The 22,091-nt window shown below is 39.0% G+C and overlaps 1 protein-coding gene across 1 annotated transcript; it reads right to left on the bottom strand.

The window, feature by feature from the left end:
* Nucleotides 1-4,819: 4,819 nt before the first annotated feature.
* LOC121962865 (ATP-dependent RNA helicase DDX3X-like) lies at nt 4,820-21,205 on the bottom strand. Its single transcript, XM_042513186.1, is given in 21 exon segments — nt 4,820-6,747; nt 7,795-7,919; nt 8,054-8,207; nt 8,309-8,426; nt 8,596-8,777; nt 10,526-10,576; nt 12,190-12,334; nt 12,574-12,718; nt 12,859-13,019; nt 13,107-13,205; nt 14,407-14,504; nt 14,648-14,783; nt 14,893-14,992; nt 15,894-16,010; nt 16,295-16,397; nt 17,829-17,954; nt 17,957-18,031; nt 18,179-18,238; nt 18,675-18,722; nt 19,171-19,222; nt 21,002-21,205. Coding segments are annotated over 21 exon segments (2,220 nt in total). The 5' UTR covers nt 21,047-21,205; the 3' UTR covers nt 4,820-6,667.
* Nucleotides 21,206-22,091: the final 886 nt, after the last annotated feature.

Below are 22,091 nucleotides of genomic sequence, written 5' to 3'. Positions count from 1 at the left end.
GCTAGCATTTGCTAATTAGCACTAAAGACAAAGTACAAGTGATGCTAATGGCAATGGTATTAGTTTTGTAGGTATTTGGCAATATTCCAGTGTGTGTGACAACAGTGATGTCACATGCATACTCACTACTGAATCTAATATTGTTTATGAAATGGTTTGGATTTTTCATTAGTATTGAAAATACCCAGCCCTAACCAACATGTTTCAGTCTTAAGTGATTCCGCCTTTTTAAGGCACCGTGCACACGTCAGACTTTGGGCCAACTTGTGCTCTTATCCAAATGAAGCACAGACGGAAAACACCTCGTGCAGAGAATCTCGGTGACAGCAAAGTGAAAGCCACAAGTAATTGATCTCTTTTGCACTTTCTGCAGAGGTTTGGTGTCCAGGGGGGCATTTTGTATGAGGCGGGATGGAAGTTTGGGGCACAGTGGTAAGTTACGTGTTGCTCCAACACAGTTCAATGGTAATTAAAGCAGATATGATCTGTCTGCCCTAGAAAAAGACCTAAATACATTGCATATACATGTGCGCACTCTGAACAAGATTGCTCTACAAACAAGATGAAAAAGTGAGGTAAACTTAAGTTTTACTTTCTATGACTCCCCCCCCCCCCGAGCAAATTCCTATCTGCACCATCAGCAGTCAACAATTAACACATATCTTGTACTATGTCAGCAATTCCTATGTTTATAACTGCAGGCAAAAAGCTCAGTCCTTCCTTCATTTATTCTTGGTTATTCCATCTGCCCCCTAGTGGCTGGTAGAAGGCAAAGTGACGTCAACATGCTCAACCAGATTCATTGTATTCCTTTGATTTTAGCGTACGAAACACACAAGACTACACTAGCTGCATACTAAGTTTATGGTTGGCAACCACCGTGGATTCAAGTAACAAAGGCTGACAACATTTCCTTTCATGCAGGAAATGTGACAGTTGAAAATTCAGTAAAACTGTTATGCAGTCAATATTTAAAGGTGGACTTTGATTTTGTAACAAAATCTGAGTAAAAAGTCCATAAGCTTCAGTTTGGCATGTGCAGCTCCATCTCCTCCATGACGGAGGACACAAGTTGGACGTTTGACAGTTATAAAACAACTGCCAACAAAACAGCTTTTTAAGAAGACTTCTACATGTAAAGGTGTCCTCGAGACTATTAAGGAAAGTGCAAATTAATGAGTTGAGTCAATATGTGAAGTGAGTTTTGAACTACCCAAATCCTTCATGATTGATTGTCATTTGCAACATTATCTTCAACTTTTGATTTTATATCTTCCTGCTGGTTATTCCTTCATACTGAACAGCAAAGGTTCTCGATAAGATGGAGAAATTAAAGTCTGGTTTTCATATCATGACCACAGAAAAATTCTCTGATCGGTTGCTAAAATCATCTATTGGGACACCTCAAACACAGTTCTGGTCCACAATCAATTGCCGTTTTAACTGGTGCTCTCAGGAGTTTTGCTTAAATTTTACGTTAAGTTGAACAAAAGCGACATTACAAAACTTTGTGCAACAAAGACAGTTAATCTGACAACTGGCCAAAATATAATGCAAAATTATCTTCTGTATTTGGTTACTATGGGGAGCATTTGGACATGATGTTACATTTTTGTTTCTAGCACTGCATGCTATGACAACTGTCCTTGAACGTAGCGTCCATTTAAAGTGGCCCCTCACTTTAGCAACTAGAGGGTGAATAAGGATTACAGAGATATCCCTGAATGCATCTCTCCAACCTTAAATTTGGACACAAAAAGACAGCTTTGCACCAAGAAGCTTTTGAGAAATCTAGTTTGTTTGTTTGTGACCTGCTGTCTGCTTGAATCCTGAGTCCTCCAGCATTACGCAGCCTTAAACTCTCCAAAAATCATGTTCAAGCCAACAAGTTTCCCTAAACTCACTGCCAACTGTCCTAAAGGGAAATAGATTGGCCCAACACAACATCTCGAAAGTTAAAAAGTAGTCTAAAAATCATACATGACGTAAAAAAAATCAGAGTTCTAACATAACTAAAGCCTGCTGTAGAATTGTAACTTTTTGCTTGGCATTTATTAACTCCTTGACCAAAAAACAACAACACTTGCATATGTTTTATTGTCTTGGTCCAGCCTTGTCATTTGCTGAAGCCAGTGGGCAATTTGAGGGCATTAATTTGTAAATCTCTACAAAACAGAAATCTGTATATGAATGCATACTCCCTGGGCAACGGGACAAAGATTCTGGTATCGTAAACTTTCTGTTTGTAGTCCAAGTGGTATTTACCAATCACGTTTGATCAAGGTTTGGTTGCCAGGAAAACAGTTTATGTAGTGAGCAAAAGAGGCAAAACGCATTGGCCACAATGCAATTTTGGAACCCATTGGCCATCCTCTGATGAAAAATGCAGCATTTTTAGCTTTTTTTTTTTTTTTAATGCATCTGCACTCTTTTGCAGATATCTGTTTGAGACTGGTCTTGAGTTTCTAATCAAACCGTAAACAATGACTGGTGCATGGAAAAGAAAGTCTTAGCCCTGGCTATAACGCCTCTCCCAAAATGTTGTCCACAGAGGATTATCAACATCAGAGCAATAGCCGATGGGTTCCTTAATTTTCTGTAAATAATTAAGAGTATATCTGGCGACCGTGTTCAAATTGCCCACTGAGCTAAGCTAACCAGACACTGCCTGGTCCAACATTGAGTGATCAGACGTGATTTTACACAAGTGTTGTCTCACTTGTAATTCACATTCTTTTTCAGTGGAGATTCTTCTCTTTTTGTTCGAAGAAGAGTTTAACTATTTACATTTAAATCTATATTTTCACTTCGCTAGAGTTGTTCATGTAAACAAAACAAATTAAGACCCTGATGAAGATAAACAATTTTCCCCACTCGGTAGCAACAGAGCATTTTTGGGCGTATTCTGCTGCTAATTCACACAGCGGGGGATCGGACTTCAACCACTGAAGCGTCCAAATGTACAGTGGGGATCCTTTTGGGAGTTCAATCAGGGATGAAGTATGGACGACTGGTTCCACAGCAGCATCGAGGAGGGCTGAACAGGGATCGGGCATCGATTTTGTCACAAATAAATAATGTGATTTTCCATGTTGTAACCAAAGATTTTTAGTTCTGTTTGCCACTTTTCCACGAGCACATTTTATCAGTCCTGAATCTCACTGTGCTATGCCCAGCTTGGTGCTTTTTAACATTCATATCATTTCAAAATGTACAATACCCGTACCAACAAAGTGATACAGACCCCAATACTTTATTTGATACCTTTTTTTCTACTACAGTAGTAAAGCCATACTTTTGGTGGTATTTCAGCACGCTGAACTGTCACATCTGTCAAATAAACCGCACTCGATTTCAGCACACAACAGATTTTACGTGTGTTAGCTGCTAGGGTAATGGGGCAATCACGTCACATTAAAATATTAGAGCAAAACCAGACAACTGATGATTTCTTTCTAGATCTTGGTAAAAAAAAAAAAAGAGGATCAAATGCAGGTGTTGTTTGACTAGAAAAAGTTGGATACTGTTTGGTACTGGGTTGCTGCATCGAGCAATACTCAAAACTTGAACATATGATGCAAGTGAGCAATGTCTTCCTGTGCCAATCCTTTCAACTGGGATTTTTTCATACTTCATATTACAATAAGACAGGACATAGCTAAATGTGCTCTGGAAGTGTGGCGTTACATCCTCTGGGAAGCCCCCGCTCTCTCTGCTGTGAAATGGGTTAGGCTAAATAATCCAAGTCTTTACTTTTATCCCTGACCTCGGCAGATCTCAAAGACATAACGAATAAACTGGAATGACTTATTTTAGAGAAGACTCTTCATGTAACTCTCCAGGATAGAGTGAGCGAGAAAATTTTGAACTCTTTAAGTCTTTTAGTTGTGTATCCCCTTGAAAGAAGCTTTTGGCAAACAAGGGTTTTAGTGTTTTGTGGTGGAAGCGGAGCCTGCCTTCTTAAGAGCATCGTGGCACTAAGAGTCAACTCAACAGCAGCTGGTAACATTTGGTAACTGTTGTTTTCAGCAGCAGCAGTCATGTTGTGGTTTCAATGTCATTCATTCATTCATTGTCCGTAACTGCTTGTCCTATTAAGGGACAAGCAGGGAGCTGGAGCCTATCCCAGCTGTCATTGGGCGAGAGGCGGGGTACAACCTGGACAGGTCACCAGACTATCGCAGGGCTGACACATATAGACAGACAACCAGTCACACTCACCAATTAACCTGACATGCGTGTCTTTGGACTGTGGGACCCTCTTGCTAATGTTATCCAGGAGCACTGACGTTAAAATTATTGCTCTTAGAGCGTAAATATTTTCAAACCGGTTTGATATTAATCCAAATACCGGACCAGTATATTGAATTTTACCACAAAGTGTCGCACTTGACTCAGCAGGTGCTCCCGAGTGAAATGTAACAACACTGTGTCTCCACAGAAAATGAGCGTCTCACTATTGCAACAACAGTTCAGCTAAACACAGCACACCACATCGCTCGTGGCCAGTTAGGGCACCTCTTTCATCACCTTCAAATCCCAAATGTTGCCATATTGACACAGTTTTAGATTTCTTGAGAGATCAACTCTGCCATTTCTCCTCTCATCACCTCAAAAACACACATTAATGTTGTCGTAAAAAAGCAAATTGTGGGGCGCTCATCCCACCTCTAATGAAATTTGATCTCTTTCATGTTGCCGGTGCTCAGCTTGACAGTAAACTGCCCACTGCCTGTCAGAAACTTGAGGCTCCGTTAGTCTGTTTCTAACATAACTAGCATAATATTACATTCATCATATTGTCATATTGCTTATTACTGTCAGCTCAGGTTGATGATGTGGGCTACTTCTTAAATTTGGCATAATGACAAATGCCGGTTCAACTGGTTTGCATAAAATGAAACCTGCTTAAAGTTTAACAACAGACTATACCAGCAAAACTGGAAATTAAACCAGAAAATATCTTTTATTAACAACCACGTCTGAATGGTTCGAGAAGAAACATGACTGCTGCTACCCTGGTAGGGCCAAATTCTCTCTCAGTTGTTCTGAGATGACGTGTTACCCAACAATTAGTGACAAGATGCCTTTGAGAAACTCAAACTCAAGCTCAAACCAGAGCTGTACATGTGACGTATAGGTCAATTAGTAGGACTCGGTTTCCCAAAAGCATAAAACCACTGTTGTTATCTCCGCTCACAGGCTAATAAAGCAAATAAATCTGTTTTGTTTTTTTGTAATTAACTCTTTTTTGGAGTAAGACAGATGGAACTTCTTTTTGTCTCACTTTTGTCACTCTGGATGAAGGTCTGTCTATAAATAAGGTTACAGTGGTAATATGCTTTTGGGAATCAGCTCATCAGAGACCTGATGAATTTGAACTCCAATAGAAAGATAAGGAATTGCTTTGAGTTTCCTCATCACAGTTATTTTTTTTTGCCAAGGTTTGATTTAGTTCAAGCCTAGTTTGTTTCCTTCCAAATAGAAATAAAGAAAAACATGTTTAAACCTATACATGACATTAAATACACATTTTTTTAGTCACAGCTGGCCAATACTTGTAGCCACTTAACGGATTATGGCAATTAAAACAACAGGAATAAGAGACAAAGTTCAAATTCTTAAAGGCACAGTACAGAAACAAATGATCCTCCATTATGTTTTGTTTCAAACAAAGAAAATGCTGTTCACAGTCTGAAGACTGTTTGTAGCATCATTATTAATGGCCGTCCCAGCGGCTGGGTGTTTCAGTTTGTCCAGCCCCCTTGTCCCTCCGGTCTCTGTTAGACATCTTTCTCAGATCTCTGTAAATCAAGACTTCAGTATGTTTTAAAAAGGTGAAAAAATAATAAAAATTTCTGTTTCTGTGGCCGCTGTTTAGTATCTATCATGTAAATGAAGGAGACTTCAGCCAGTTCCCATTCTTTGAATTTATATGCAGACATATTTTGCTCAGAACTGACATCTTGCCTATCTCTGCGCTATGTTTTAGAAAAGTTTTTGGCCGGTGATTTACAACATGGCCATGCGTTACAAACAAAGATGTCATGTGAAGGTACAACAGGACGCCTGGCTGGCTTTGGGTGAATGCAGACAAAAACACGATGAAACCAAAACTCACAACTAAAGTGAAAAAAAAGAATTTCCCCCCTGGTCTTCTACGACTGTCTCGTAGGACTAACTCATTGTAACTCTTACATGTCCATCTAATCTTAACGGGTTAAAGGAACAACTAGAACCTTACTTCATCTGGTTATTTTTCTTCAAGCACTTGCCACAGAGGGAAAAGTTCAAAATGTCCTCACTGGAACCAAAGGATGTGTTAAAAAATAACAACCTAAAGTTAAAGAATCCCTTTATAATGTGGCCTATTGTACAAGGTGAGATTTACCAGGATTTAAGAAACGAAGAGAAGAAGAGATGGGCGACCGTAAAGACGGAGGTGGAGATGGAAAGGACGAGAAAAGTCAAAGAATTAAAAGATCTGAGTGCACAGGGATGGAAGGAAGGCTATATAAATGAGTATAAATAGTTTAATAACATGCACGTTGGGTCTCGGGGTTAATGAAGGGGAGGAGACGGATGGGGTGCAGACAACAGTGTGGAGAAAGGAAGGAGGATGAGTGAGAGGAAGAAAGAGGAATGAGGAAAGGAGGGGAGGAGGAACCTAGTTGCCCCACCAGTCAACTTGTGAGTGTGAGTAGTTTCCACCGTAGCCATCACTGGTGTAGAAGTTACCGAAACCACCTGAGAAGGAGGAAACAGAGGAGCCAAGTTCAAGATACGCTTTGCTGATTTTTCAGCCAGCTTTGTATTATAACAATACGGGTAGTATGTGCAAATGAATTTTAATAAACTTCCCTCCACCTTAGATTTTTGCTGGCTGTAAGGTTGTTGCCCGCCATCACGGACACAAAGAGTACAGAAGCAGATTCGGATCAAATTCAGATCAAACTGTAAAACACAGTGCTGATCAAATATACTCCAGGATTCTGTTGTTGTATTGCCTATTTCTTGCCTAAAAAACTTAGAAAAAAACATTAAATCTAGGCACATATGATCCAAAATTATGTTCCTGTGTTTAATAGTTCTCACCTAAAATGTGTCTTTAAGACTAACTCAGTGTCAAACTATAATACTAGACTGTTTGTTACAAGTTGGCCGCCACATGATTCACAGCGTCAAACCAGATAAGCATGTATTACGTTGCTCACCAGTGGGAGTGTTTATTGGTCTGGTGCTGCTCGGTGCAGGCTGGTGGTTGCAGGTTTTCTACTTATAAAACAAAAGAAAATGCCACAGTGCTATATCTCCATTTTCTCTGGTGATGTAGCACTAATTTCAAAAGTATTTCCATCTTTTTACTGCATTGACAGCCTTGTTTTATGAAAACACCATCCAGGGTTTCCTACGCATCCATTTGATTGTGTCACACCGCCACATTATCGTCATCAAGTTTAGTCTTTTTGAGCTGCTTTTCTGATGCTCTTGCTGCACAGACGGAGCAGCAGAGTGCCAGGCACAGTGAAAGTGAAACCTGTTGGGTCATTATTTCATGTACTTTTAGTAAAGTAAAAAGTAAAAGTCAGGAAGAATTTTACCTGTGCTGCATTCAGGGACCCACAAAAACCTCTGAACTGATCGAGGGGACACAGAATGATTACCTCCACCGCCCATATAAGCATCTATTTCTGCCATCTTTCCAGCAGTGAAATACTGTTTTCTCAATTAACCAAAAGTCAAAAGTAATTTTAAGTTTGTTGTAATAGTCAAATCTGAGGACCAGATCCTCACCTCCTCCAAACCCGCGGTTTCCTCCATGTCCTGCCTGGTTGCGACCTCCACGTCCTCCAAAGCCTCCAGCGGTGCCTCCGGCGGCCGTCTGGCGATAATCACGTGCTCCAAAACCGCCAGAAAACCTGATGGTAAAATCAAATGCAAAGTGAACTTCACTGCATTTGGGCAAAATGTTGACAGGCTGACACCCTTAAATAGCATTAACATTCATAGAATAAACATTTACCTATTATGAGGAGACGATGAGTATGAATACCTCTTAGAGCGTCCTCTGTTGTTGCTCTTATGCTGGTGTTCATAGGCCAGGCTCTCGAGCCATGAGGGAACTTCCTGTTTGGCCTCGACCAGGATGTCCAGCAGGTCTTTTGTGATGTTCCCATTTTTATCGTTAAAGAACGATGTGGCCAGTCCTGCGGGTCAAACAGTAACGGCAGCAGTAAATCACAGCTTTAGATTATGTCACACACGACATAGGAATAGCACCACGAACTGACATTAGCTATAGTCTTACCCAGGTTTCCAACTCGTCCCGTACGTCCAATACGGTGGACATACTCCTCTATGTCGCTGGGCAGGTCAAAGTTAATGACGTGTTTCACATTGGAGATGTCCAGGCCACGAGCTGCAACCTAAGTTTGTAAGAAAGACAAAAAAAGGTCACTCACAAATGTTCACATGCTGTGATACTATTCACTTGTAAATGATGTGAGTTTCTGAAGTGCCCAAAACAGCATTTTTAAAATATTTTCTGGCATATAAGTTTCACCATTTTCATGAAAAGATTTTAGTTTTACTGACCGCTGTGGCCACCAGAATGGGGCATTTTCCTGATCTGAACTGGCTCAGGGCCTCCTCTCGGTCTCTCTGGGAGCGGTCACCATGGATACTGGTGCAGGCGTAGCCCTCCCGATACAGGAAGTCCTCCAAGGCGTCTGCGCCTTTCTTGGTCTCCACGAAAACCAGAGTCAACGAGTCCTTACCTGATGGACCGAGAGAAAAGACCCCTGAGGTTAATCATTAAAGGTGAGTGGAAGATCATGGTGGTCACAAAATTTGCTTTCCTGAGAAGTAGCTGCAAGTTGTTGTTTTTTTAAGTGTCAGATTTTGAACACTGCAAAGTCTAAAATTCAGGAGATCATCAAAATTGGTGAAGGTAAGTATCTACAAAAGAATATAAGAAACTTCACACTTGTCTTTTTTTGTTGAGGTATCTTGCTCGGAGATAAACACATTAGATGACCTCGTAACCCAAAGGGATCATTGGCAAAAAATACATTTAACACTTGCCATTTCGATTTATGATGTGGATCTGATTTGTGACTAATGGATTTTGGCAACATGGATTGAGGACACCTGAAGCAAAACCAATCAAAACTTATACTTTGACAAAAAAATTAAGTCAGCTTGCAAATAGCTTTGTGACATTTTGATACAATGTGATGTGACACAATCTGAAGTTTTTGACACAAGTCACAATATCTCTAAAGCACACTGGCCAGCATGCACAAAACAACGATGAAGGTAAAAGGTAAGAACATATATAAACCCACACAGAGTCTGTATGAGTAGCCAGTTATGAAATGAGCAACAAAAATCACTGCAGACTCTCAGCATGCCTACTCTTTAAAGTGCAAATCAAACCGCTAAAAGCTATCGTTTCAACCTCAATCAAGCTGCTGAACTTCAATGCTAAATCTTATTGCAACAGAGCAATGTGCAATAAATAAACAAGAAGTTTAGTACTTTACTTTAGTACATTCTTATATTTTACTTTTGTTGTCAATGTCAAATGTATAGTCATTTGTCTTGTATGTTTTAAGATGTTTTTATGTAGTTTTTGTAATATTTTTGTGTAAAGTAACAGACTGAAGCTCTACGTCCGAAACAAATTTCCCATTGAGAACAATAAAATTTACTCTTTTCTGCTGCTTTAATATTTTTTCAGGTAGCTTAAATTTGTGTCATGGTGAGGTCCATAACACATCTAAAGTCTTCAAAAATTCTTGAGCTGAAATTAACCATCTTAGTGTCTCTTCTGCATTTGGCATTACAAAATATGTTTAAACACAGACATGCAAATCCTTCAGTGTAAAAACAAGTTTATCAGTCACTCTTTCAGTCTCAATGGCAGGTTATACACCGACTGCTGAGGCTGTTTCACTCCCTGGTGTGATACAGATATCTTAACATGCACCTTACTAAGTTTAGATTGTCACATCACATCAGAGTACAGAATTTTCTCTGAACAAAACAGTCCAACAGGCAGCAGGGAGTGCAGTGTGGGGGAAAAAATAATAATAATTACAACAAACAATAGCTAACTGTATGAACACCGTGGCGTTGTTATGCAGGAACTGTGATGAGAGCCGCTGATGAAAAGAGTTTGGTTATCATTCTTCCTCTTTCTCTATAAACTCTTTGATTATAAAGTGAAGACCAATTGGCCAACATTTGTTTGAGATTACAACATAACCAGACTCTCTCCATCAAGGCTTTTGGGGTCTGACATGATGACACCAAATACCGTAAATAAAGATGCCACAAACTAAGAAAAAAAACACAGCAGGCATGTTTTTAAGCTCAGCAAACTAGACCCATGAAATGATACACAAAACCAAAATAACTGAATAAACAAAGGGTTTTCTATCCACAAAGAAGAACATCAAAGGGCAAGCAAAATTATCTTAAAATATGAAATAGATACACATTTCCCCATTGAGGATCTTACCAGGTTTCTCTATGTTGTCTCCTGTATTGTCCTGTACCTCGCTGGGGATGACTTGGGATAAAACCACACCAAACCACCAACATGTCAACTGCACTCAATCAGCAGTACAAAACCAACTCTGTGTGTTTGATGTTCCTGTTGTTTTACTACAAATAATAATGACTACTTTGCCAACCACAAACATGTCATTTTAAATAGTTTCCACTGAAAATGGAAGGAAAAAAAATATTTGTGAAAGTTAGAGTAGGAATGACTTTTTCTTTTTATGCAACATCCTAACTGGTGCCTTCCTGGGGCCAAGAAAATAATATACAACTAGATGAAAGCTGCATTTTTTTCCCTACAGCTAATGCTCAGAAAGACTGAAATTGCAGAAACACTTAATCCCTTCATCATTATATATTGTAAGGCATTTATGCAAAATATTATCATATTAAGCAAGTTAATTCTTGAGTTTTGGCCAAAGTGGCCACAGTGACCTTTGACATAAAATTCTGATCAGTTTATTCTTGAGTCAGAGAGGATGTTTGCGCAAAATTTGAGGAAACTCAAATGAAGTATTGGGTTCTCGAGAACGGGACAGGTGCAAGGTCACAGTGACCTTGAGGTCTAACCACCAAAATGTAATCAGTTCATCATTGAGTCCAAGTGAATGTTTGTGCCAAATTTGAAGAAATTCCCTCAAGCTGTTTCGAGATATCACAATCACAAGATTGAGATGGATGCAAGGTCACAGTGACCTTTGACCACCAACATATGATCAATTCACTGTTGAGTCCAAGTGGACATTTGTGCAACATTTGAAATAGTTCCCTCAGTGCCTTTCACAAGAAAGAGACGGACAAAAGGTCACCGAGACCTTGAGCTTTGATAACCAAATTCTAATCAGTTCATCCTTGAGTCCAAATGGATATTTGTGCCAAATTTGAAGAAATTCCCTCTCATCATTTCTGAGATACCACATTCACGAGAATGGGATGGACTGACAGACAACACACAACATAGCGCTTCAGCCACAGCTATCACTGGAGCAAAGGTATAAGAGGCCAATCACACCGAGACGCATCATGCCAGGCGCGACCATTCGAAAAACGCCTTGGAAGCCCGTCTGGAAAAACAGCTGGGAGCGCCTGTGGAGCAGGGCTGCATGCTCGTGGCCAAAAGTGACACTGATGAGCGGGATGATGCTGCGCATTTAATGGAAAAGTTGAAAATATTTTAACTTTTATGCACGGCCAAAAACTGCCAGAAAAATGCATTGCTAGTCAACAAGAGAGGAGCACCCGACAGATGTGCTGTATCGTAGGGAAACAGTGGTTTTGCTGGCGACACTACTCAAGCGACACGTCTCGGTGTGATCTGCCCCTAAAGACTGATATTGAACCCCCCCATGCTACCTTGAAAAAGTTTTAGATGTTTTCCAGACAAGAACTGAACAAAACTATGTGAAACTTCTGAATTTTCACTGAAAAAGGCTGTTGCTGTAAATTACATTATGCTTAACATGAGACACAGGAATATACTGGCTGAGATAAGAGGGAGACAACATGATGATGGCAAAATGAAAATATTAACCGTGCGTTAGGTAAACTGACTCAGGTTGATGTTTTATGTTTGAACACATCTAAAGATGAGGAGCTGTTGTTGTTGTGTGACGGTCTCACCTGTGGCGCTGAGCAGGTCCAGGAGGAAAGACCTCTTGTCGCTCTCCTCCACCCACACAACTTTCTGAGTGATGTTCTCTGAGGTGGAACCCACTCTGCCCACCGCCAGGAAGATGTACTCCTCCAGGAAATCCCTGGCTAGGATCTGGAGGCGGAGCAGAAAATGTTCATATTAATAGACTGCAGTCTAGGCAAAAAAAAGTTTTACTGTTTTCATTTGAGGTGAAATTTACATTTATATTAATGCTTTATTTAATGCTGCTTTGTTTTTCTCTTTCAGTGAGATTGCACTCTTGTAAGTGGCCCTTAAAATCAAGCTACAGCAAAAGAAAAACAAACTTTTTAATTGCTACAGCAGCACAAAACAAAGGACTATAAATGTACCTGGATCTCTTTAGGAAAGGTTGCGCTGAACATCATGGTTTGTCGGATGCCTTTGTGCGGCATGGTGTCCTGTTCAACGATGCGTCTTATCTGTGGCTCAAATCCCATGTCCAGCATACGATCTGCCTCATCCAGGACCAGGTACCTGAAGTGAAGAAGAAACAGAAGATTAAGAGGTTGTAGCGTTGAGCTAAAACTCTGACATTTACAAAATGCAATTGCAATAAATTGAACCAGTCCATTAAATATTTCATCCATCACTCCCTCCTCCTGCCCATGTCCTACTTGCAGTAGTCCAGTCCAATCTTTCCCCTCTCCATCATGTCCACCAGTCTTCCAGGTGTGGCCACCAACAGGTGGCAGCCTCTCTCCAGATCTCTGATCTGCTGGCCGATGTCTGCTCCTCCGTACACCACACAGGGACGCACTCTGGAGCGGTAGGAAAACTACAGACAACAGAAATAAGGTTGAAGTCGCACATGATTAATTGTTTGTCTTTTTTCAGGATTTCATGCTCATGTGTTTGTGTTTACCTTCCTGGCTTCATCATATATCTGCAGTGCGAGTTCTCTGGTTGGAGCCAACACCAGTGAGATGGGGTACTGCTTACGACGCCCGTACTTTCCGTTCTCCTGGAAGAAAATGACAACATGACATTTTAGTATCAGCTGATTTTTTTTTGTTTTTTAGCCCAGTCATATCAAAGATTCCCAGGATGGAGCCTGTGGTTTCAGTTAGTTAGTTAGAGTACAGGTTCACCGCTATCAGGACATATTAGGCCAGAGGATGGGACACCCTGAAGAGCTCATAATATAAATAAACAATATTAGTAATGATAATAATAACAATAATAATGGTTCAAAAGCATGTGGAAAAGACAATGGGAAACTTGGTAAGAGATGTTCCACAAAGTTTGTAGAGAATTATTTTTAAAATGTCGAGAACAAACAAAAATAAAGCCAGAAAAGCTAAATAGATAACTATAAGAATTACATATTTTAAATTATGTTACAAAATTAATATAATTTTGTAAGCTTTTTTTCCAGATAATTTCCTTGTTTTTCAGTTTCATTTTTTTTTAAAAAATCAGGTAATAATATTAATAACAGTAACCACATCAATAATAATAATAATAAATATTAGACAAAACAAAAAACAGAAACGCCAATGACTGTTCTTTCATTGTTGCTTGTTCTTGTGAAATACTTTCTGCCTATCAATACATTTGGACATAGGGATCTATTTTTTCAGACACAAAAGCTTCACAGTGCACACACAGCCCAGAATAGGCTTTGATTAATACCATTAAAAACTATTCAGTATGTTTGCCAGCTGATTAGAGACAATAAACCCGAAAAAAATGCTTTTCTTAAATGGTTTGGAATAATATCTGCAGGGTAATGTGAGAATTATCTCATTGACAGATTAAAAGTGATTGTTCTTTGAATGAAAGTGTCTCTGCTCGTTTTCAGCATTGATATAATAGACTAACACTGAGAGCATCTGTTTACTCCCGAACAATGTGTGTTAGGAAACGGTCCCTATTAGAGAGCTGATTATCCTCGGGGGAAGCTACAGTACAGTCTTGTGTAGCTGCAGCTTTGTCTACTATTACTGAGTCCACTACTTGTCAACCTTGCTCTCTATTTGAACTTGATGTTTTTTTGTTGTTTCTTTGTTGAATGCACTATAAATACAATTTATCCAATCTAAAAGATATATACTTTCTGCATCACACATGATACTTCAATTAAAGAGCATTACTTAAAAAAAAATCTATGCATTTTGTTTTAGAACCTGACGGAAAAAAAAAGCACCAGTATATTTTCTTACCTGTCCAGATGCTTTAGCTGCGTTAAGAGCTTCTCCTGGTCCGTCAGTGTAAATCTGGCTGAGAATCGGCAGCAGGAACGCTGCAGTCTTCCCAGAACCTACAGACACAAAGTCAACCTCATCTATCTCCACGTGCCTTCAGCAGAGTCATCATTTCATAGTGTTATAAGAATCTTCCTCCAGTATATCAGTTTGCTTTGTTTCTGGAGATATGGTGTGTGTGTGTGTGTGTGTGTCCTACCTGTCTGCGCACAGGCCATGAGGTCTCTCTTTGACTTGATAATAGGGATGGCATATTTCTGGACAGGGGTCGGTCTTGTGTAGCGGCTCAGAGCAATGTTACCCATGACGATCTCCCCCATGTCCACATCTTGGAACTGCACATACACACACAATAAAACACATTAACAAAAAGAGCGGTGGAAAATAATGCAGCTGATATATTATGTAATTTTGCTGGATTTCGGGTTAACAACGGCAGCTTACACTCTCGATGTGGTGAGGGCAGTTCTGTCCTGTGGCCTCGACAGGAATGTCATCGTATTTCTCAAAGTTAATCCCAGTGTTACTGCCGGAGAACAACTCACTGCAGAGGAGCGGAGCAGGAGAACGCACAAAATTTAACAATAATTTACAATAAGTATACTCATTTAAAAAAACATGTCTTTTAACACACCTTTTTCTGCTATAACTATTGTGATCTTAAATGACTGTCACTCGCTGCTGTTTGGCAGTTTTTTAAATGAGTGATTATTTTCTCTCTCAGTGAATCCACTGATTAGTCTGGCAATTAATCGTTTAGTCTATATAACATAAAAAGACCAAGTATTGGGCTCCAAAAATTTCCTCTGCGTTTAATTTTGGAAAACATACACATTTAAAGAAAACACACAAGGTTTCAAAGTATCTGGTGCCCATAAATGATCTTAGGGACAAGGATTTATCTCATCAAATGTATTTGATGTATTGTTGAAAAATAAACACTATGTATATGTCTATATCATTATTTTTTGGATATTTGTAAACATGCATATACAATAATTATAAATTCTTTTTACAACGTTGAAAACTCAACCTGGGAATGTTGTGGCATTTTTGCTTAAAAAAAATATCAAATAATAATGATAATAATAATATCAAATTGATAAACCATTTTAGTTCTAGTAGTAACAGACAGTTTGATTGATGCTTCCCTGCTGGTACACAGTCATTGTGATGTTAGACTGGAAATCTGCCTGGGAGTTTTGTTACTGTACAATAACTTTGATGCTCTGAAGGATAAAGGGACAATTTTCCAGTTGTTCCAAAAATGGAAGTTGTCATTATGTGTTATTATTCCACACAAGATCCCATAAAATGCCAACAATAAAGCTTCAGTTGTCTAATATTGCTTTTACAACCAATTTGTTAAGTTGTGATGTGTGCTTCCAATATAAACAAGGCATTCCCTGATATTTCCAGTATTGAGAGTTAAATCAAGGACTCACTGTTCAAGGCGTTCATTACGTGGTGTTGGTTTGGACCAGTCTCCGTCATCTCTGGACTCCTCCACCCAGCGGCTGTTTCCTCCACCTCCTCCACCACCAAATCCACCATGATCGAACCTGAACACAAAGACAGTGGTACATGACGTGTGGAGCTGCTGGGATGTTTTTCCTACACTTGACAACCGCACTTTTTATAAAATGTTTTTTTTTCTGCATTTTCTGAAACGCCACTTTGACTCAAACCACAGTTGCTGGTTGCTCCTCACACACACACACACACACACACACACACACACACACACACACACACACACAGAGGATCACAGGAGGTAGAAAAGATTAAAAAAAGAAAACAAAGAAATCCTTTGATAGCAGTTATTCAGCGTGTCTCATCTCCTTACCTCCCTCTGTTAGCGTTGCCTCTGTCGTTGAAGAATGCTGACTTTCCACGGTTGTTGCCAAAACTGCCATAGGCATCTTTGGCGGTGTTCCAGCCGCCGGCATCTGGCAGGAGAATGAACACAAATTGTTATCATACAGTATTATTAGTGCTTCATAATATATACTAGTACTGCTAATTCAACAGGGTATGAAGTCAACCTCAGCTGGATTGAAATCTGGCATAAATGCTGTAAGAATGTCTGCACAGATAAACTGCATGGATATGTGCAGAAACAGGGTACAAAAAATATAACTGTTTTCTTTCCTAACAAGATTTTTTTTTGTGTGTTTCCTCGCAACAAGTCTGCATTCCCTTGCCATAGTTTTGTTGCAGTGGATAAGTAAAAACTGCAATGCTCTATCGTAAACTTCAAAAGTAAGATATAAAATTTAAGTTAACCATATGTTTAGGTCTATATACAGTAAACAGGTAACAAGAGAGGTTTGTCCGACTCCTTTTGGCTCTAAAACAGCACAGCCTCAATGTTGTCAATCTGGGGAGATAGCATTAAAGATCTAATTTCTCAAAAGTGTGTTTGCAGCACCGCTGAATTAGTTATTGATTGTCTTAAATGCCACAAGTATCAGTTAGTACGTTGCATATTCACAGTGTAATGGTATGACATTAGCTCTGTGACTTTTGTCCCCCTGCACACATTTATTTCAGTATGTGCACCTGAATGAGTCATCTCATTATTGCTGCATCTGCAACCTACAGAAGCCCAAAAGCATCCAGTGCCAATGAATGAGCTTTAGTATTAACCACTGTGATTAATGAATCCATTTGATTTTACTTTCACTTCAGTTATCACCATGCCAATTGAGCAGTGCTACTGTATCAGCATACTTAATGCCCAGTTCAAAGTAATATTCAGTGACCTGATCCATGCCGAGGAGTTGCAATGGGAGCAGCTGAGCAGAAGCAGACATATTGTAAAGTTAACACAAAACATATTATGGGACTGGCTGGGCGATATGAAGAAAATCAAATTCCAAATATATACACATATATATATATATATATATAAATATATATATATATATATATTTTTTTTTTTTTTTTTTAAACCAAAAACCTCAATATTGATATTGTCAAGATTTTGTAGGGTTGACTATTGGTGGTTTCATAAAATATTTAATGATATTTTTAAAATTTTTGATGAATGATCATCAGTAATGTGGATATAATGACTAAGTGAGTAAAGATCAATGAAAGAACAGCCAGTATAGTCTGGTCAGTTCAGAAAATGACATCACTTAACTGTAATGCTGCTTTTAAAACCAGGAAAAGACAACACTTGTGGTATTACGATATTCCAATTCTGAGAAGATATCTTGTCTTGTCTATGTTTTGTGTTTCTCTGCACAACGCATTCAAATTTATACAATATACCAATAACATAACTATGACCCTCTGTGTTGCCTGCATTGCATATGTTTCACTATAAAAGGAAAAAGGGCTTTAAGTTTCACACAGTAAAATCAATATCCCACCTTTATTTTCGTAGCCACCAAAGGCCATAGGCTGTGCTGGGTTGATTGGGTTGAAGGCTCCGCCCCTGTTGCCACGGTAGCCTCCACCGACGCCCCCTCGGCCACGCTCCATGCGAGGCGGCCCGCGTTAAACGAGTTGCCGCCGGCCATGCGGTTGTCATGGTAGCCATTAACAAAGTTGTTGCGCCCCCCATCCCAACCATCTGAAGAGAGAGAAAAGGACAAGAATTAAACAGCGAGTGTTACCAAAGTCAGGAATCTTATGGAACTATATGTAACAATAAACAAGATAAACAACAGTGCATGGAAGCAAACTGCAAGTCAGAGTAGACGTTAAAAGTTGAACTTACAATTAGCTGCGGGCGCTATGGTGTAGCCACCCTGTCGACCAGCAGCAAAGGCATTTCCTGCTGGACAGGAAGACAGTGTTTCAGTTGTGGTTTTCATCACGAACAAATACACTTAATAAAGGTACCCTGTGGAGTTTTTAACCCCTGGTAGCATTATGGAGCAATGTTTTTACAAGTGGGTCCCCATTTTGTTTCTTGCATGCATACTTAGACACACAAGCATGCGGTGACTTGATTCACAATCACCAATTTCACACTTTTCCACTGATCATGGCAGTAATGTGATGTGCAAAGAAATGTAGCGATGCACCAGCGAGGCAAGTGCTAACTAGATAACAAGAATGTGAGCAATGCTAAATATTCAGAATAAATCTGAAGTGCAATTGGATTCACACACTGAATTGTGGCGATTAACACGAAATGTGAACGTAACTTTATGCCTTTTGTTTGTTTACAAGAAAACTCCACAGGACAGCTTTAACTTGATGCTACACACCATTTTTGGAAGCGTCTTTGTTCCGTAAATGTGGAGGAATGTATCGCCCTGCAGACAGAGAGAGACAGTGTCCAACATCATTCGATGAATTATTAGACTTTGAGGAGTTAATTTGAAATTATTCAAAACTTGTAAAGCACCCCCAAAGGTCATCGATCTATGGTGCAAATCTGAAGCTAGAAAACATGGAAATCCAGTATGTATTTCCATAATTTATCTTGCGTCAGTGACACATTTAAACTGTACTTAATGCTATCATGATTGAACAGATTAGTCTTAGTTTTTCAAGGAGTTTTAAATGGTCGTACTCCTGACAATTAAGGAAGGATCCCCTTGGTAGCTAACCTGCCCCACCCAATTTATTCTCTGTGGAGTACTTCCTTGTTTGTGATCTTTTTTAAACACAGTTTATCACGTGTGGAGGTAAAATGTTCAGGTTTGTGAGTGTCTATGCACATTCAAGAGCAAATGACAGCAAAACATGTTGTCTGCTTACGGTTGGTGCCTCCACCTTGTCCGTCTGCCGCACTCAAGTCTAGGACAGCGAGCTGGAGAGACAGATAAAAATAGTCAGAAAAACAGAAAACACGCTCAGTTTCAGCAGAACACCAAAACCTGCTGCTTTCTTGAAAAAAGCTGATTACAGCAATAGACAGTCACTTAACAGCCCAGATTTAAAGGAAAAGGACATAGAAATTGTTTGTAGTTTCACTTCAGTGCCAGAGCTCGATGCATACTGTTTCGAAAATACTAGTAAAGGTCACTCATGGGGTTCCCCAGGCCTCAGTACTGGGACTATTGTTGTTTATTTTTTATATATTTAGTAATCTTTATATTAACTCAAACAAGTACCTCCTGATGAATTAAGCAGAAATTGACTGATTGATTTCTCAAAGTAATAACTGATGATAATCTATGCAGGAAACCACATATAAATTCTATTAAAGCTAAAATATTAAAGTCAACTGCAATGTTATGAAGTGAAAAATCGTCTGAATCAAACGTAGTTATATTGCTGTTTCTTTACAGTCCCACATAAAACTTAGTGTGTGGAAGTGTGGGGACACAAGGCCTCCCATTTTATTTGGTATGTTCAAAATACAGATCTAAATTAAACTAAATTTGATAAAATATGAAAAGGGGGAGAATTTGTTAAGTATTTACTTCCTCCTTTCCTAACATTAAATACTTATGTTGTTTACTAAATATGACTGCTGGGTACTTTTTTTTTCTTCCTTACTGATATTTTTCATTTCTATTTATTTTGCATGTTAAGAATATAATCACAATTTAAAATATTTGCACTGAACGTGCAGAAATCCTGTTGTGACGTCAGCAACCCGCACACAGTTGGTTTTAGGTACTCCACAAGAAGGAAATAAAGTGATGAGAGGCAGCAGATTTGTTGTTTTTGCTTTTTCTGTGCAGAGAAATTAACTGCTATTCAGGAACCAACTTTGAATTGATGCTCTTATATCCAGACACTGAATTTAGGTCTAGGGTTGCATGCTCTGCTACACTGCAGCAACATTTGGTGAACTAAGACAAGAGAGACCATTTTAAAAATACATCAGTGCTTCCTTTTTGCATCCTATCTGAAAAAATAATGATGCATAATTTTTTGAATGTTGTGCATCAAACGCTACAGTGCACACGCTGCTGTCAGAGCTTTCCAAAATATCAACTGAGAACATACAGTACTTTTCTGTTGCCATCCAACTGTCTGACCAGTCAGACACTGCTCGACTACGTTGCTAGTGACGCAGAAGAAATGAGCATTTCTTTAAGCGGGACGCTGTCATGACAAACTGTAAAAATACTGCGTATGATCCGAAAGCCATCAGCTAAACTGCCAAACACCGCATTGTTTGCGTGTCAGTCCCACTAGCTCCATCTCTGCATACCTCCATTTTATTATTGTATCAAGCTGCAAGACAAACGCAGTGAAGATAATAGTTGATGGGTGCGTTTCATATGCTCACATGGGGGAGCCGCCGGTAGCATTCAGGCGTAATTAATAATTCGGCTGTCTTAGCTAACGATAGTATTGAACAGCTTTGTGAAAATATTTTAAGTCAACTATTTGGTGTAGCACACTAAGTCATATATAACAGTTCAAATGCGGAATGACAATAGTGTTATCCATGTCATCCCCGCACCGCAGCCTCTCTCGGACACGCCGGTGTAAAATTGAAGCGCACCCAACGCTAGCTAACACGATAGCATCTTGCTAGCGGTGTTTTTAGACTAGCCGGTAAGCTAACGTTTATCCCGAGCGTTATAACACTTTTCATCGCTGCAAAACACATTCAACTGATGCGACTTACCTGCTGCTCTAGACCGTGGACATTTTCGACGGCCACATGACTCATAACTAGAGAATATGGAGGAAAAATGTTGTCGTTGAAAAAAGGACCTCTTTGTTTGCCGGGTTTGATGTACTGTTATTTCTCCTTTGCCCCTTTCTTGTTTCTGTGGTTACGACGGATGACAGCTATTTCAATTGGTTTAACAGTCACACGTTACTTTGCAAAATGTATTTTTTAATTTTACGCGATGGCAAATTCCTGTATTTAGCTACAAGGATGGTACTTCATGCAAACTCAGCTGATGTCGGTTTGCTCCAGAGCTGAGGCTGAGGTGAAGCCGTCATGTAGTGGTGAAGCCAGCCGAATCAAACACACAAAAACATCCGGCAGTGCCACAATAAAAGCCGACAAACATAAATCGACGTAACAGCTTGCTATAATTATGCAAATATTCTGTATGATATAATTAATATGTGCCTATAATTAAATGAAATCATATTTTTCTTTGTGTGCAAACATGGCAGCATTATTAAATGTTACCCTAAACACGTGTAAATGGATATCTACCAACTATCACTGATTTAATGTAATTGTTTTAATAAAATGACTTATAACATCAACATTTTTGTAACAGGTAAGGTAAAAAACACATTTAATTAACTGTAAGTAAATTAGTTTAAAAAATAACATTAATTAACACAATAATGATAAAAAATACTCAAGAAATATTAAAATATGGGAAAAAAATACGTAAAAAAAAAAAATCAATGAATATATATATATATTTTTAGAAGGAAAGGGTTTGGGGAGATTGTAATGATGTCTTTATAGTCATATAGACACTTTTCCTAATGCACAGCTGTTAACATGCAAATCATTCATGAGGTGAATTTCAGGAGGAGCACATGTTTTTCCTATGTTTCCTAAGTGCACAAACATAGCAGAGCTATCAGATGTGACCCTTTGTTGCATTTATAAGTGGGGTAAATTTATATCTACTAACTACCAGTGATGGAATCTTCTTTCTAATATTGAGTTTTCTTTTCTTTTATTCACAATTTATGACAAACTATTTTTGTTGTACTATATATATATATATATATGTATA

Source organism: Plectropomus leopardus, chromosome 24 (assembly GCF_008729295.1).
Source record: "Plectropomus leopardus isolate mb chromosome 24, YSFRI_Pleo_2.0, whole genome shotgun sequence".
Lineage (NCBI taxonomy): Eukaryota > Metazoa > Chordata > Actinopteri > Perciformes > Serranidae > Plectropomus > Plectropomus leopardus.
Note: the sequence above shows the minus strand (reverse complement) of the source record. Positions and strands in the feature narration are given on the sequence as shown.